This window comes from Gallus gallus, chromosome 7 (assembly GCF_016699485.2).
Source record: "Gallus gallus isolate bGalGal1 chromosome 7, bGalGal1.mat.broiler.GRCg7b, whole genome shotgun sequence".
NCBI lineage: Eukaryota > Metazoa > Chordata > Aves > Galliformes > Phasianidae > Gallus > Gallus gallus.
Window position 1 is genome coordinate 2,387,475 of NC_052538.1, and position 17,701 is coordinate 2,405,175.

At 44.0% G+C, this 17,701-nt stretch overlaps 1 protein-coding gene and 1 long non-coding RNA gene across 3 annotated transcripts in view; one reads left to right on the forward strand and one right to left on the reverse strand.

The window, feature by feature from the left end:
* The window catches only part of LOC124418124, a 106,521-nt gene that overhangs the window by 52,799 nt on the left and 36,021 nt on the right, over nucleotides 1-17,701 (reverse strand). The gene's annotated exons all lie outside the window — the stretch shown is intronic.
* Nucleotides 1,774-17,225, forward strand: FRZB (frizzled related protein). Its single transcript, NM_204772.3, has 6 exons — nucleotides 1,774-2,259; nucleotides 7,623-7,670; nucleotides 12,180-12,245; nucleotides 13,553-13,757; nucleotides 14,005-14,068; nucleotides 16,051-17,225. The coding sequence occupies exons 1-6, from the start codon at nucleotides 1,806-1,808 to the stop codon at nucleotides 16,159-16,161; spliced, it is 948 nt and encodes a 315-aa protein (NP_990103.1). The 5' UTR covers nucleotides 1,774-1,805; the 3' UTR covers nucleotides 16,162-17,225.

The following is a 17,701-nucleotide window of genomic DNA, read 5'->3' on the forward strand; positions in this document are numbered from 1 at the left end:
ATACCTGGAAGCACCAAGGGCAGCCCACGCCAGCAGCAAGGCCCCGAGCCCTTAGCACCTTGTCTGCTGCTCCCAGGCTGCTGGAGGGCTTGGGGACCGTGAGAGCAGTGATGTGGCAGAGGATTCAGCATCACTCAGTGTTCACAGCTAAGCCCACGCCATTCCCTACTGCTGGGAAGCAGCTCTTGCTTCTCATACCTGTTGCTGTTTTTCTGATTCCTGGGTGAGAAAAAGAAGCAGAGGGCAAAAAACAGGCACTGGGGGAAGAAAGACCAACGGCTGAATAGATTGATCCTTGCAGCCTGGGAGCAGTTCCTTACTCTGTTCCTTCTGGTGCACCAACAAAGATGTCAGTCCCTTTCCATGTCCTCTGCAGCACTGCACGTGCCATTACACAGACATACCCAAATAGAATTACGCTGTGTTAGCAACTGTGTTATCAAACCTCTGCCAGCTGAAATCCATCTTCCTGCTTTGGCAATTCCGCTGATTTATTGTTTTCACTTTTTTTAGAGGGGTTATACAAGAGTAATGAGGGCAGCCTGGCCTTGAGATGTGCTTTGTGCTGCGGTGGATTACCAGGGTTCTGGCGGGGACGCAGTAACAATAACAAACTTTGTCTTTCTTCTGCATATGAGCTCCTCCAGGAGCAAATCCCTGCCTGAGGACCCATCCTTGCTGTGGACTGGTTTGTTCTAGGAAATGACTTAGGGTGATATTAATGCTGTATTGCTGTTATTCCTTAATGTTATGGGTCTGCACTACTGTCTCAGAGCTCACCAGGAAACCCCAGGCATGTTTTCATCACGAAGTTAGTGCTGATTGCACACCACACTGAGCTCGTGTGGCCGTAACATGGCTGCTTCTGTTAGATGGACCCATTTTCAGGACATATTTCTGCTACCCACGGTGAGGGAGCATGTTGAGGAGTATGAGGGTGTGACACTGTGCTTGGTGCAAGCTGCAGAGCAGTATGTTCCTTCTCAACAGAAGTTGAAGGGCAGAGCAGCGGCACCCAAAGCAAAGCCCTTTTCCTGCCTCCTTGATTTTGATGCCGAAATGCTCAGCATCCACCAGCATTCTGGCAGATGTAGTCAGTCTGAAGAGAGTGCTGTGCCTGGGAGTGAATTGGTTGGAATTCTGAGCTCCCATTGTATGTGTTGAGCATCAGTCTGCGTGTGCACTGTGCCGCTGCAGTTGTTGGTGTTGTCCCCTCCTCGTCTGTCCTGGACAATTGCCACTGGGACCACAGCTTTCCTCACGCAGGGGGTATTTGTTAGGAGCTTTGAACTCAAACGTAGGCAACGGCGCTAGAAATTTTCCGTTTTGGTTTTCTAAAATAAAACCTTAAAAGCATTCAGTGAGAACTCCTCGAAGGAAAAATACTTTGAAGGAAAACTCTTTGGAGCCAAAGCACAGGAAACGTTCTAAACCTGTTCTGTGCGCACGCCAACAGGTGACGGGAACCAAACGCAGGGCCGAGAGTCGCACGCCGTCCTAAAGAAGCCGGGGCCGCCAGGTGCGCTCCTCGCCGGGTGCGGGACGCGCCGGCCACCGGCCGCCGCTCGCTCTCCGCACGGCGCTTCCTCTCGGACCGCGCGCTGCGAGGGGCCGCCCTCGGGCACGAGCAGCGCGGCCCCGCCGCCTTCCCCGCTCCCCGCCCGGCCCCTTTGTTCCGCCCGGCCCGGCCCCGGCCGCGACCCCTCCCTGCCCGCCCGCCCGGGGGCGGTGCCGGGGTCGGGCCGAGGCGCGGAGCGGAGCGGCGGGCGCGGCGCTCGGCCCCTGAGCTCGGGGCCGTCGGCGGCATGTGGCGGGGGCTGCCGGCGCTGGCCCTGGCCGCGCTGCTGCTGCTGGGGCGGGCGCCGGCGGGGCGGGCGGCGGCCTGCGAGCCGGTGCGCATCCCGCTATGCAAGCCGCTGCCCTGGAACATGACCAAGATGCCGAACCACCTGCATCACAGCACGCAGGCCAACGCCGTGCTGGCCATGGAGCAGTTCGAGGGGCTGCTGGGCACCAACTGCAGCCCGGACCTGCTCTTCTTCCTCTGCGCCATGTACGCGCCCATCTGCACCATCGACTTCCAGCACGAGCCCATCAAGCCCTGCAAGTCCGTCTGCGAGCGCGCCCGCGCCGGCTGCGAGCCCGTCCTCATCCGCTACCGCCACGCGTGGCCCGAGAGCCTGGCCTGCGACGAGCTGCCGCTCTACGACCGCGGCGTCTGCATCTCCCCCGAGGCCATCGTCACCGCCGAGGGCGCCGGTGAGTGCGCGCCGTCGGGCCGGGGCCGCCCGCACAAAGCCAGGCTCCCCGCGGCTTCTCCTCCTCTTCCCCTCTCCGCCGTCCCGTCCCGGGGTGGCTCCGCCGCTCGGGGAGCCCCGAGGTGACGCCTCCCGCGGGGCGAAGGCGGCGGGTGCGCCGCGGCGCCGGGCGGCTGCGGGAGCGCTCGGTGGGGGCTGCGCGCTGCTCCGTGCCTTGCGCTCGGCTCCCTGCCCTGCCCTGCCCTGGCCGGGGGCTGCGGCACTTGGCGGTGCCGGTGAGAGGTGCCCCGCGGAAACGTTAACTTGCGGTAGCGGCGGAACTGGAAGTCAGAGCGGGGCGGTGGGTGGCTGCGTCGAGCGACATTTGACCCGTACGAAAACGGTGATGTTCTGAGCCGGAGGCAGCCCCGCGGCCGCTCTGCGTTCTCACTGTAGCTGAACCATGTCCGCTGCTCTGAGCGCCGTCCGACTCTCGAGCTGCAACGTAGCACTTGGTGCCATGCCCTGGTACCTCCGGCTGCTGCTAGTTATTCTCTCTGGCCGCCCCACTCTCACCTGTCCTTCCCCCCACGCTGTGTGCTGGGGATGCCTTGCTGCAGCCTTGTAAGGGCTGCCGACCTGCTGGGCTCTTCAACACCAAGCGCCTTTCTCGGCAGGGCTGAGGTGCTTTCAGAACTGCCTTAAAAATGGACCCAGACCGAGCGAGGCTTGGCAAGCCTGCAGCGATTTGAAAGCAATCACATTCAAATCTGGAGGGAGGAAGTTTGGCTGAAATTGCCCCTGAGTTACCTATTTCTGAGGACCTCAGCAGTACAATGACCTCTTTGAGGGATTCCAGTGCCGGATCCATGAACACTCTCTTTCAGTGAATGAGAACCTGATGACATTCTCATTTCTGGGCTGAAAACGTTGAACCGATGCATTATGTACCAGACTGAAAGAATCCTTCTTGAGGGAATGAAAATGCTCCTTTAGAGAGCAGAAGGAAAGATTCCTGTTTGAGGAAGAGGTAAGGTGAACACTTCCAAATTCAATTCTCCAAATGGAGCATCGCAGCCAAACAGAAGACACAGAGAGCAGGCTGCTCAATGGCTTGAGAGCAGAATGCTGCTCTTTCTTTATCTCCTGAGCACTCACAGACCTCACGCTGTTTGCGAACAACACCTATTAGAGCAGGTGGAACCATTTGGGCTTTTCTTGTAGATGAAGGTGCTTTTATTTTTCAGAAGTTCAGTCTTGGTTTTCATTTTTCCGAAGGAGTATGCAACCTGCAGAGTAAGACTTCTTAACCGTTTTCTGTCCTCCCAAGGTCTCCGTGTTATTGCTGGTGAGGATTGATGTGTCTGCCTGATCCCTTTGGTAAGGTGGCAGCCTGAAGGGCAGCACATTCAGAAGGCTGTCGTGGTTGGAACAGGGGCGGAGGTGAGGAAGCTCCGTTTCCATTCCTTCTCCGATACCAGACTGAGTCTTTGATGAGCGAGGTGCTCCTCTGACCTTCAGGGCACACCTTGCTAGAATTCCCTCTCACCATTACATCTTGGCTCTTATGACTGAAGTTCGCTTGATAGTTTTCTTTTGACATCACGGTAAGGATGGAAAGATTCCCTGTTAGTTGTCTTCCCCTTGCCTGCTGGACCTGGGCTGTTGCCAAATGAGGAGAAGCTGTGGTTGGCAGAAGCTGTGGCAAAACCCAGAGGAAAGTTCACTTTCTATTATTGAGCTGTGGGCTACACTTCCTGTGTGAGCATCTCCTGAGACTTCTTTCTGTCTGCAGCACTGGTTGAAGGGCCTGTTTAGGGGCTTCCTCTTAGCAGGAATGAGGGAGGTATTTGTATCTTTCTCCTGATGTTGCTTCAAGGCTGATTATATGTTGAGGATGTGAAATAAGCACTGTTATGTCCATGATGGAGAAAGATGCTGAGGACAGTGCAAGTGCTTTGTTTAGGGCTCAGTTTGAGGAGAGTTGGGCAGCCAGAGTTAAGAGGCAGCAAACCCTCTGGGCTTGTGCTTGTCTCCAAACTTGAGCAGGGCTGCTACACCTTGCTGCTGGCCTCAGGTCTGAGAGCCACCTTCAAGCCAGCGTTCCATGGGAATTGTATCATGTCTTTAATTTGGCACCCAATAAGTAACCAAAGTGACCGCATTAATTGCTGATGCTGAGATGCATGCACGTGTAGGCCTGTGTGCTCGCTCTGTTTATGTCTCTAGTGATGCATTCATTTCCAGTTTTGAAGAGGGAACTGGGCACTGCCCATACCAGAGGACAGATCCATTGGTTGAATTTCTGGCTCTGCAGATGTTAAGGTCACAATAAAGTGTGGACATGGTTGAAAAAACAGGAAAAACTCTGTATCTTGTTGATAACCGAGCAGGTGCGGGAGTGACTTTGCAGCCCTGGATGTTTCCTTTGGGAAGTTTTGAGTGGTGCTTTGGTAAAGGCAATCACATCTCACCATACCTTATTTTCTTAAATGTTTTGTTACTTCTAAGCAGCAATATTTACTCTCTGATTTAATTTGTATCCTCTGTAGGTAATCCAGTTACCTAGTTGCACATACGTGGAGCTCAGGGCTCATGCATCTGACTCCCTGGGAGCTGGTGGGACTCTTCCTGCTCCTGTCGCAAGTGTTCCGTGACCAGTTTTAAGTGTTTATGGATTTCAGTATTAGATAAAGTGTCATCTCTGCTGCACCAAACCACCTGCTCGTTACTGCACATACTTTATCCCTTTGGCCCAGAATAGGAGCACTCTATATTAAAAGTTGACGTGAAAATGGCTTAAAGGCATATTAGGCTGTTAGCGAGATGCTGGAGAAAAGGGAAACATCATAAACATGTACAATAAACGTCAGAACCATTCTGACTGATTACCATAAAACAGTGGTTTAGAATTCTGCCTCCTTTTAGAATATAATCCCTTAAACATTAAAGAATATGAAATATGATTAGTTGATGAAGACGTGTTCTTAGATCTGAAACGAAGCTGTGGTTTCTGGATGTAGCCCAAATCCTCCACATCTGCTGTGTGCCCAGATGAAGTTCTTGTAAGCTAGTATTTGAATCTGCCCACTTAAAAGCAAAATAACTGTTTCCCGTGCTCATTTTTCACACTTTGTTAGCTTTCTGAATCAGTGGTTTCCAAACTCAAGATCAGATTTGCTCCGACTCTTGCTTTGCACGTGTCTGCTTATGGCAGTCCAAACTCACAAAGGAGGCAGGGGGAGTAGTCAGGGCAGTGCAGGGGATGAGCAATTATGCCCATCTTAAAGTTGAGATTTGTTCTAGTTGTTTGCTCAAAACTTGCAGGCAGTCTCATTTCTTAAAGAACATAAACACTGCAAAATGTGAGCTTTGAAAAAGACCATATTAATGATAATACCATTGGTCACTTTGGCTACATTTTTATTTCAGTTTCTTTGCCTTTGGAGACCTGAATTCCCGTGGTCCAGGAATTGTTGTTTTCTGCACTTACTATGCAAGTGGCTTTTACTATCTTTGTTAACTTTTTTGTTAATAGTACCCCTCTGAAAAAATATTAATTAAAACATCTCATTGGAAAAATCAGTTTGGACTTTTTCCCATCACTCTTAACCGAAATTTAATAGGAAGCCTTTGAATTGGAGCTCTGCGTAATATTTCCTCTTTGGCAATCCTGCTCATCATCGCTGACAGTTAATTCTTTCAAAAGATTGTTTTGCGTAGACAAAGAGGTCTTCTCAGAAGAGGAGTAGAACAATAGGAAGTCAGCTGCTTATTTTTTAAAATAGCTTCTTTTTTTTTCCTGCCTGGAGGTCTAAGCAGTGTGTGGATAAGCCTGATGGAGAGGTCCTATCCTCTGAGACGGTTGGGCTGGCATATCATGGTTCCTCATGCTTACCTAAGCTGGTGGTTGCTGGTAGGGCTGGCCATGACTACCTTCCTTGTTCCTTCCCTGGTAGATGGGAAGGGACCAAGTGGTGTGAGCCTTGTGTGGTTGTTGGCCATGGGAGAAGGACTGGGAAGCAGGAAGCCTTTTGCATGACGTTGTACAGTGGTGAAAAGTCTCCAGTTGCTTCTATAAGCCTACACTTCTCTCTCTCAGTAGAAACTGCTCACCTCTTAACATATGCAAGTGCGCTGAGAAAGATGAACATCTCCTTAAGGACAAAACTTGCCTGTCCTAAGACCTCAAAAGTAAGATTAATCATGTTTCTCTGATTCAATGAAGTGACACACTGTTATCTGTTTATTCCTCCATCGTTCATGAACAAGCACTGTGCAATGACCACAAACGCAGAGCACAAGATGCTGTGCTCCTCAGCCTGAACTCAGAGAAATTGCACTAGTTTATAGGAAGATCTTCTCTGCACACAGCTGAATTGCTCTCCTGTTGCACAGCCAGCTGTTATGTCACATACCCGTAACAACTGCCTTGGGGGTTGGATGAGTGACCTGGCAAATGAAGGCCTGCAGAATTAGGAAGTGGGTTGAGGATGAAGTTCACTGGAATTGGTGTTGTAAAGGGGAAAAAATAAAATAAAATAAAAATGTGTGCATCTGGTGGAAAACAGTTGTGTTTGGTGTTTGTTTGCAGTAGCAGGTTTATATTACACATGTTGAGTGTTTACCATTGGTGTTGGTTTTGTTTCTCATGAGTGTTTTTTTTCTCCTCAAGTTGTGCAAGACTACATGCATTAACATACACACCTTTTGTTATCAAATATATTTATAAATCCATTAAATTATGTGATTTAATTTAAAAAAAAATTTGAAATTTGAAATGTGAGTCACATTCCACATCCAAATGTGTCTGAAAGCAGTTCTTTGGAAGTTTGGCACAATGCCTTTTCTTTCCCCTTCTATTCTTTATCCATCCCTCAAAATAATTGGCATGTTTTTAAACATGTTGAGGAATACAGAAAGGTCTGAAACATTGGTTTGGCATTTCTTTCAGTGATATGATTGTGGTTGGTTTGATTTCCTCCATAACCAAAAAAAAAAAAAAAAACCCAAACCAAAAGTAATTTCTCCTTCATCATCAAATTAAATGCAAACTCTATGTGTGTAATTCTTAAATGCGGCAAATTCATGCCATAGATTTCCACCCTTGTCCTAAACCTGCCAGTCTCTGCACCACTAGAAGCAGGCTAGTTAATATGGCTCAGCATGTAACACGATGTGCTGTATTAGGGTGAAGCTCAGGTAAGAACTGATGACAACTCTGGCAGAAACAGGCTGGCTTCTGGATCTTTACAGTCTGCTTATTCATTGAGTTCTAATATATTAAGTATCAGAGAAAGATAAAACATTGTATGTATACGTGTTGAAATAATGCAATACTAAAAATGCTAACATTTTTTTGTGTGTTTTATGAATCCATGCCAGATTTCCCAATGGATTCTAATAATGGCAACTGTAGAGGCACTGGCATTGGTGAGTACCTTTCTCTAAAGCTATATAATAAGCTGTATGAGCACATTCTTTTAATACTTAATATAAGAGCAGTACTAATTGATGCATAGATATTCTGCCCTATCTTGAGATCCTGTAGACTGTACTTTTGATTTGTGCCTCTATCTGTCATAGAAAGGTGGGATTTGGGGCTGCAAAGACCGTGTACTTCTGACCAAATCAACTGTACAATTCAAGTCAAGGGGGCTGTGCTGATTTCACTACAAGTTTTGTCTTGACCAGTGAGAATGATCATTACGTGGGTTTTCCTACCTACTGCCTCCCTACTGCCAAAAATTTTCTCTCCAGTGCATCCAGTTGTTTTTCCATGCAGAACTGAAAATGCAGGGAGGAGAATAATACTGTAGTTGTTGGCAGACTTTTACTAGCATGCCACTATGAGTTTTGATCTAACTGAGAAATGCTTACTGAAATGATGAGAAAGAAAATCCCAGGTCTGTAAACTGCCAAGCGACACAGTTGGGATTGCATGCACCAAAATGAGTTTCTATAAACTTATAAATACCGTTGTTGTGAGTTGCAAGGAGAACAGAATTGAAGTTGCAGGTGTTCACAGTCACGTGCTGCAGGGGCGAAGTGAAATGTAGTGTTCTTTGTGTTATGTGCTTTAGCCAAAGGAGGCTAGATTCAAGCAGACTGTTTGAGATTCAGTACAAAAGGAAAATTATTTCACTTTGTAGCAAGCTGGCGAGTACAACTCTCTCAGTCACTGGGGGTAAAAACATTGAGGATTGTGGCTCATTATGACTCTCAGATTTTCAAGTTAAATTCCAGTTTCTCTGCAGATAGTGGTAAAGCTCACGCTAACCTGAGGAAATGGAGGCTGAGACCTTGTGAGGCTGTTTTTATTCCAGCGAGTCTCCTGCTGTTTTTACTTTACTGATTGGTTTTGTTTTCACAGAGCAGAGTGAAATCTCTTGAGTGTCACCACTGTTCACAGCCAGTGCAAAGAAAAGCAAAGTCCAGTTTGGTAGCTAACGTTATAGAAAGGTGAATTTGTTGCTTAAGCATGCCAACTATAGGTTTTCTTGAAACTTATTACTATTCCTTTGGAATTTTTCTTCTCCAGCTACAGTACGTGCTGATGTCCAGTTTGCTAATATAAGCACCTAAATATGATTGAGCAATGCAGAATTAGATACCAGGTTTTGCTAACTTCAGCATTGATCTTCTATCACCTTATATCAGAAATATTAGATGTGTCTCCAGAACTGCTTGCCCTCAGGGACGTGGAATTGAAAAATTGCATCCAAAAGAGAGTGAGGATGAACAGAAAAAGTGCTGATGAAGAGGAAGGGTAATATCTTTATCACTGGCTTTTTACTGTTGGAACACAGTTTGTGGTTCAGTGCACCACACCCACTTCAGCTGGCTTTTCTGTCTCTTGGAAGTAAGCTAGATTTTTGTATGCTTCATGAGATGCTATTCAGGCCACTTAGAAAATTTTCCAGACTTCTTTATCCGCAACTTAAAATGGAAGCATCTGCCAGGCTTGAGCATTTGCTTAGACTGCGCATGCACAAGTATTTAAGATGACATGTTTGTAGGTAGTGATTACAGCAGAAAACCTTCCCTGTAGTTCTTTTATTTTGGTAATTTACAGGGAGAAGTTTCCCATGGTAGAGATGTTGAGCATATGTTGGTATTATGTTAACTTGTTTTAAAAAAAGAATATTTAATGGCACAGTCAGCTGAGATCTCAGTCCTAGTTGGTGTGAGCCTCTACTGTCTGTCTGAGTTGTGGTCCCTGAGCTCTTCTGGCAGCTTTGGAGGAGGCAGTCAGGTTAGATGGGGCTTCCCCTTAGGATCAAGACACGGTGAATTTTTACAACACTGCTGGCGAAAGCTCAGAAACATGCATCAAATAAGATTATAGTTTCTAATACTTGCTTTGTGTTCCCTTTGAAAGCCACCGTAACAGGTGATGAGAGAGATGAGTTGCTTCTCTCTCTGCGTCTGGCTTTAGAACTGACCTTGGCAAGTGCCCTTGTGCTACTTTCTGCATTCCTAAGTAGTAATTAGAAATAATGCATCATTTTGTAAAGTTCTTTAGCATATAAATTTGAAAAGCACAGGGGCAACTGGAAGGTATCCTTCTTCAGGGATGCGTGCAGGTCTATCCATTCATTCTAGAACAAGCAATAAAAGATATTGCCCACTTTTAATTTTTTTTTAATAGGGAACTATGAGACTATGTATTTTTGTCCCTTAATTTAGACTGTTGGTTTTTTTTTCTACTTGTGTCACAGAGCAAGGAATTGTAGAGCAGGAGAATGTTAAAGTGTAAAACTTGTTGAATGTGAATGCCAAGATGCCTGCATAAGTGTGGGTCAGAGCAGCACGTCTTTTATGGCGTGTTTCGAGGCAGCTTATAAAATGGGCCATAATTCGGTCTAAAGTATGCATGAGCTCCCACAGGCAGAAGGGAAGCCAAAAATCACTTCCCTTCTCAGCCTTTATTATTTTAACACAGTCCCATACAAAAGCCTAAGTCTGTAGGATACTATATATAGGCTCCTGAGGACATGTTTGAAATTCAAGGAAACAATATCCTCCTCTTTTGAGATGTTCTCCTCTTTCCTGTATTTTTTTAATTTATTTTCAACTACAAAAATCCTTGCAGTCCAAAATAAATAATAATTCTGAGAAGTCCATAACCATCTTTTTATTTACTGCATAAATCTTAAAAAGAAAATAGAAGTTATTTCCCAAACTCTTCACAGTGGGTTTAACTAAATCACTGGCTGTATGCATCATTATTTTAGAACACTGATGCATAGAAATAGGTTGTGTTAAGTCTTCTTTCACTTAAATGCAGAGTGGAATGCAGCTAGCAGGCAAGACTGGATGTTTTCGACACTGAGTATGAATGAGGACACCTGAGTTGTACTTGCAGGTCACCTACTCTTCTCTGAATTAGATTTTACTTCCAGTGGTACATTAGAGTAGATGACCACGTACACATGACACTGGGACCTGTGGTTGGAGAGGGTGAGGCTTGGAGGTAGGCTTGGAGGGAATTTACCAGTTCACTGAGTCTAACAGAGTCCACCAAGCTCTACTTGCATGCTAGTCGGAAAAAAAAGTGGATATTTGCATCAGAATAATCGGCAGTGAAATATTGTTAGTGTTAATGAAAATACGGATCTGGGGCTTCAGCATTAGCACTCCTGAGGCACTCATGAAAATGTTACACGCAGTACTGTTTCTAGCTGCCTGGAAGCCACATTGCTGGATGTGCTGCTCTTCAGCACTCATTTGTTTTGCGTTTTGAAGGTCATCCTATTGGAAGAGCTAATAATTTTCCAATTTTAATTATACTTAGGGTTCTGGATCACAAACCCAAGCAACAGCTGGCCCAGCTTTGTAGTTAGGTGTATCCAAAGCAAGGCTTCAGTTGTACTCAGGGCCGATGACAATGACACATGGTGTAGGTAGATCAGAAGGCTGATCATGGCAGCCTCTCTGCATTACTCTTTCCAAATTAGAGAGTAAGCGTGCTGGTGGAACCATGGTGGGATCTAGGCAACATTGCCAAGAAACTGCTGAGCTTTCCTCCTTAGAAAGTGCAGGCTGCAAGCATCTGCTGAGTTTTATACTCAATGAGGTGGTTGTTGCCACAAATCGGAGGTTTTCAGCTGCTGGCTCTACTGTATGCTGGTCAATAACATCATTCCCTCTGGCTCTCCCAGTTTTCAGTCCCACACTCTGTAATATGGACTCATGAGTAGCTCCTTGTTTTAGTTACACCTATGCAGTCATTTGTTACTGAAAGAATTTTTAGTCCTCTATAATTTCTTAAGGGAGTAGTCATCACTTGAGCACTGCCCCTCCTTAAGTTGTTTCAAGTAAAATTAGCTGGGAAAATAATGTCTAGCTGAGAAAGTAATGTGTCTGTGGCAAAAAAGCCTGGCTTCTTACCTTTATCCCTCTCTGCTACGTGGCTTTTACCATAACAATGAAATACAGTCCTAGTGTCAGGTGGTTTTTTTGCAAATCCTGAATGAGCACCCTGACCAGGCACCTTTAACTGCTCCTTCTTATCCACAGACTCTTCAACAGTGGCACGAGACCTGAAAGTTGTGCACTGTGTTGTATCAAAGTCCTAAGTTGGATGTAGCCCTTTACCCTGTCACTTGGATCAGCATTTTAGATGAAGCACTGTTTATAGCATGTGTATGAAAAATGCTGCACTGTGATGCTTTGGAACAGCACTTGCTAGACTGGCATCTTTGCCTTGTCATTGTACTGTTGGAAGAAAGAAATACTGTCTACGTTTTTGACTCGTTTACTTTAAAATAGAGCACTTGTTTGAGGTGTCTTCTTTAGACTGAAATAGTTCAGTTGGAGCAAACCTTAAGAGATTATCTAGTCCAGGGAAATTCTCGTTAGGTGTGACTTTGGGGTTTTGGGGAGGTTATCACTGAATGTAGGATGTTTTCTTTCTAAATAAAAGTTTCTGTTTTGTAGAACGCTGCAAATGCAAACCCATAAAAGCTACCCAGAAGACCTATCTACGCAACAATTACAACTATGGTAAGGACAGCTGCATGGCCAGCTCCCAATCATTTTAGGAGATCGTTGTTTATAAGGCTACAGTCAGAGAGTTAAATAGGACTGGGAAAAAATGTCACAAAAATAGCCGATGGTTTCAATTACTGATGGTTAATCCAGTAGGACTTATTACAGAAGATGTGGCCTGAAACTTTTCCAAATTCAAAACTGAGAGTGTTTATAGAAGGATAGAGGGGATTAGCCTAATATGTTAGTACAAGAGTGTCTTTGTTGACGTTGAGTACTAGTTATTTCAGTGTCAGCATGGGCATTTGGGATTCATGCACTTTTTTAGTGTGAAAAGTCATTTGTTAAAAATGACACTGTGGGCTCCTATGCTTGAAATTCCTTTTGGATTTACAGCTTTGATACATTCTGATTTCATAGAAAGGGATATTTTTGCTAATTTTCATGCCTAAAATCTCACTGTGGCATCTAACAGGCATACTAGGCTTTTGCCTTCTTGTGCATTGAAGCCAGCAATGAACAACTTTTTGACTGTTAGTTTGTCAGCACAACCTTTAAAAGTGCTCTACGTCCTCTATTGTCCAAATGGCCCTGGTCTTCTAGCATATCAGGTCCACTGTTACTTTTCTTAGGTTATAAGAAATTAGGAATCCAAGGAGTTTATTATCTGTAATGGAAAGGATGTTGTTTGCAAGCTGTGAAAGATGTGGTATTCTCTAAAGTGTGACCTCTGGATTTGCTTTGCATTTACGTGCAACATCAGTTCACTGGTCACTGTGAGAGAGCCAAATATCTGTTGCCTTTGAGAGGCAGCTTTCCCTCCTATGCAACTTACGACAAAAAGAAAGAGCAATGGAAGAAACAATTAAACAGGTCACCGGGTCAAGATCAGGAGTATTTGGTGTTCATAAGGAGCAGAGCAGATTGGTGCTGGGTCAGTGGAGAGAGGATGAGAAAGGTAAGGGCCTGTCATCCAATAGAGATAGCGATACAATAAGCTTTGATGCATGTTCGTGTCTCATGAAAAGGTGAGAGTGACAAATTAAGTTCAGACATCTGTAGTGCAAGCAGTCAAATGGAGAACAGTTGTAGCATGAGGCAGAAGGACAACATACAAAGAATGAATTAAATACATGAAGTGGGAAGGGCAAAGAGGAGGGGATGCTAAAAATCAAGCCCAAATTTAACGAAACACCCTTACATCTGGTACATTCTGATAATGTACCATAAAAAAGACTAATCCTAGAGGTCATCAAGAATGGCCGAGGGGCGACCTGTATTATCTGCTGCTGTTAACTATACTTTTTGCTACTTCTTCCTAGTCATTCGAGCAAAAGTGAAGGAGGTGAAGACTAAATGTCATGATGTCACTGCAGTAGTGGAAGTAAAAGAGATTCTCAAATCTTCCCTGGTGAACATCCCAAAGGACACTGTAAACCTTTACACAAACTCCGGCTGCCTCTGTCCACCACTCAGTGCCAATGAAGAGTACATCATTATGGGCTACGAAGATGAGGAGCGCTCCAGGTAACTCTTGCAGCATTATCTTTGAGATGTTATTTGTTATTTGTTCTCCTGTCCATAGAGATCGCATAGTCACCAGCTAAGGCAAACTTTGTGTCACTCTGCATGGCACTATAATAATATTCTCTACTTAGAGGAATTGCTGAGAGCCACAAAGCTCTGCAGGAACAGAGGTGTGATTCTTGCATGTATTGGGTTCTGTAGATCATACATGAATGCTGGTAGAGTAACAGTTGATCTCCTTCTATAGGTTACTCTTGGTGGAAGGCTCCATAGCTGAGAAATGGAAGGATCGACTTGGTAAAAAAGTAAAGGTAAGAAAATAGCTCAACAAAAGTTAAATACTGCAGATGCCATGGAACAGCTACTGAAGCTTTACAAAACAAAGGAAAAAGTCAAATGCTAGCTTGAGCTAATTAATAATAAGCATCAAAAATTAACATGGCTTATTATGTTACTCAGAAATACGTGCCAAGTAGTGCAAGTGGATCGCGGTCAAAATCTTCATCTCAACAAAGCAGACCACAGAAGTGTTCTGCCTTTGTAGGGAAACTGCCTTCTGCAACTCATATGTACTTCACTGGAATTGTAACATTAATGGAAAAAAAAAGAGGGCTTTACAAGTGTTTTCCAGACTAAGTCAGAATTACAATTGTCAGATTTTAATATTCTTTAAATGTAATTAGCAAATTTTAAATATAGTCAACAAATTGCATGGGTTAATGACTATTCTAAATTTGTCTCTCTTGCTTAGATATGGAAGGTGCATGATAAGGAAGTCCTGTATTTTACATGTAGTAGCCAACTGGAAGCAATGTGCTCAAATGGAAACAATATATGAATGTTTTCTTGAATGTTTTCTAATTTGAGTGTATTTTAATGTCTTCCATGCTCTGGAAGGACTGCTTTTTAATGCTTTGATGCACAGCAGAGTATTGGCTACTTCTACATTTTACACAGATTTCTCTTATTTTAAAACAATTTTTCATCTGTTGTCTTGACACAGTGGTTGTACTTGTGCAAACCAGTCTCTTCTGCTGAGTGCCTTCTCCAACAGTTTTAATGGTGACAGGCAGAAAAATATTGTTCTCATTACAAATACAGGATTCTCTGTGTAAATATGGTACATCCACAGCGATTACATGAGTGAAAAGATATGGGAATCTTATTCCAAGCTGTTGTTTGATTTGGCAGAACTTCCTGAAATCCAGTGCCATGGAATAAACACCAGGTTGCTGCTGCAGGCTGATCTCTGCTCAGTCCCAGTTCGGGGGTGGCAGGGTGATATATGGTTTCTTTCTTGGGAGCTCACATATTTTCTAGCTTATTGCACAGCTGGGATTGCCTTCTATCAAGCACTGGTTTCAGTCCAATTCAGTTGTTTTTCTGTCCAGTACTGGCTTCAATATGCAGAGCATTTTTGTGGTAGGTCTAGTGCCTCAGCACTGAAGAGGCTCATAGATAGTTTAAAAAAAAAAAAAAAAAAAAAAAAAAGCAATACCTACCTAAACTCAATTTAATTTTTTTCCCTAATTATGTGATACTTATTCATTCTTGCTGTACTCTTGGCTTTTATAGCTATTGATACGTAGCAGGTGTGGATAAAGTTTTTGAAGGTCATTGTGCCACTATATCAATGGCTTCTGGTATAGTAGTAGTGCTTGCATCATAAATTAAAGTATAAGGTATAAAGGACAAAAAATTTCTAATTAGGAATTTGTGGCATTTATGACTTGATAACTTCAGACTGTGTTGTGTTAGTGTGGGGCAGAAGCTGACGAGAACGTTGTTCACAGTTGGAGAAGCCTAATGATGGCACTTCTCATCCCAGTCTCAGTTTTCGTAAAGCGTCATCATTTTTTCCAGTTACATTTATTATGCCTTTTTGCACTGCAGTTGCTATTGCCTGGAAAAGATAATTTAAAACAAAAAGCACTTGACTTTTTCCCCCAGTTTCCCCTAGTGACTGCACAGGTGGCTTCATTTGCATATGCTTTTTAGATACTTATGAAGACTCTGTACTATGCCTTGCCATCAGCCCCTTCATTCACAGAGTGCACTTAAACCAGGCCAGGAAATGGATGCTCCTCTCTGTTGGAAATAGTAATTCTTAATAACCTCACATTCCTCCACTGGGGCCCAACACAGGGTATTGTGGTGGCAATAGCAGCGGCTTTTGTTGTTGTTTGTAAAGCCACGCAGTTACCGTATCTATTATAATAATACCATTTATTATTTATAAACTCTTAACTTCTTCTGTCATCTCTTTGCAATTCCTCTGCCTTTTGGTTTGCAGCGCTGGGATCAAAAGCTCCGCCACCTCGGCAAAGGGAAAGGAGAGCCGGGACAAAGTGATTCGGCGCTGAAGACTGGGAAGCCCGGCAATGCCCGGCAAACTCGCAGCTAGATGTGAAATGCCCTACGCCAAAATTCAGTGGACTATCTGTCAAGACTTCACTGTTGGAGCAGCAAAGGAGAAATTGCACTATTGCACGTTATATTCTATTGTTTACTACAGAATAATGTTTTAGCTTATATTAGTTTTTATTCTCCCTCTTGTTTTCTACCTTTTTTTGTTTGTTTGTTTTTGGATGTGTGCAAACTCTGGAAATTATATGTTTTTTTTATGTTACTGAGAACTGTAGAAAACTGCCCTTGTGAGGTGTGGAAAGGTCAGGATATGCTGAAGTAGCCTTTTTAACTCACACGTCTTCTTAAGGGGAGAACCTATGCAAGCAGGAGATCTAGTGCAGCCCATCAGTAGTGACCCACACCGGCTTCCTCGGCTCAGCCATTCTGATCACAGCCTTGGTCGCTGCTTGCAAACCTCCTTACTGGGCTGGAGTTTAAGTGCATACATTTTTATCTGAAAACATAACGGCCATATACACACACAGGTTACAGTCATATGGCACTTCTGGAAACATAATGAAGAGGAAAAGACCATTTTTTTCATCTCTGGACCTTGTAGGAAACCTTATGTAGTTCTGCCACCACATAAATTATCATGCAGTTCTTCTCTTATAATGGCAGTTTCTTCTTCTTTTTTTTTTTCCTTCTTTTTGCTGAGTTGTAGGAGTAGACTGCCTTACCAGGCCTGCTTCTCAGTCCAGGTCTGCACTTTATCATTTTGACTTTGTGGTGTTATTCTTCAATCAGTGCCTATATAAACAAGTGTTCAATACTCAGTAAAATATGTCCAATAAAAAAAATTGTAGCTGTCAATATGGACCTTAACTGACATTTGAACCAACATCGTATTTTTATATTGCTGTTCAAAATATAAAACCCCAAATCCCTTCCTTTTTGTGCTTTTATAAAACTCTTTGCAGATAGTAATAACACGTTTGAAATTAATCACTCTGTTCTTCTGTTTTTCTTTTCTCTCTTGCTTGAAAGAAATTAAAATGATGTAAATAAAGTAACAGTTCTCTCCACTGTAATATACAGAGGGGAAACCACTCTGCTTAAGGTGGCTCTTGGGTTTTCAGTTGTGAGTATATTCCATAGCCACCTGTTTTCCTACTTCCCCTAAATGCATTTGGGCTGCCTCTTGTTAGCAAAGCAGTGCTGCAGTTGCTAGGTTGAAAACGCTCTGGTGACAAGCAAATCCAGAAATATTTGGGAATATTTATAATAATGCCATTTTAAGATTTCATTTAATAAGAAAAGGTCCTTTGGCAAGTTTTCCATCAAGCAGGATGCCAAGCAAGCTGAAAGATTGACCTGTTTCCTGCAAAACTCGAAATCTGCGTGGGTTGATTTTTTTGTTGTTGGTTTGGTTTGTTTTTCTCATAGTTTGCAGTGGGATATTAAGTCTTCAGCTGGTTTGGTGTTTGCTCAGAATATTGCATAGGCTGGTTCGGAAACTGGAAGGGCTTTCAAAGGAGGAGCTGAATTTAAACAAAAAAATCACATCTGGAAACCTTGCTCTGGTGTATTTTGGA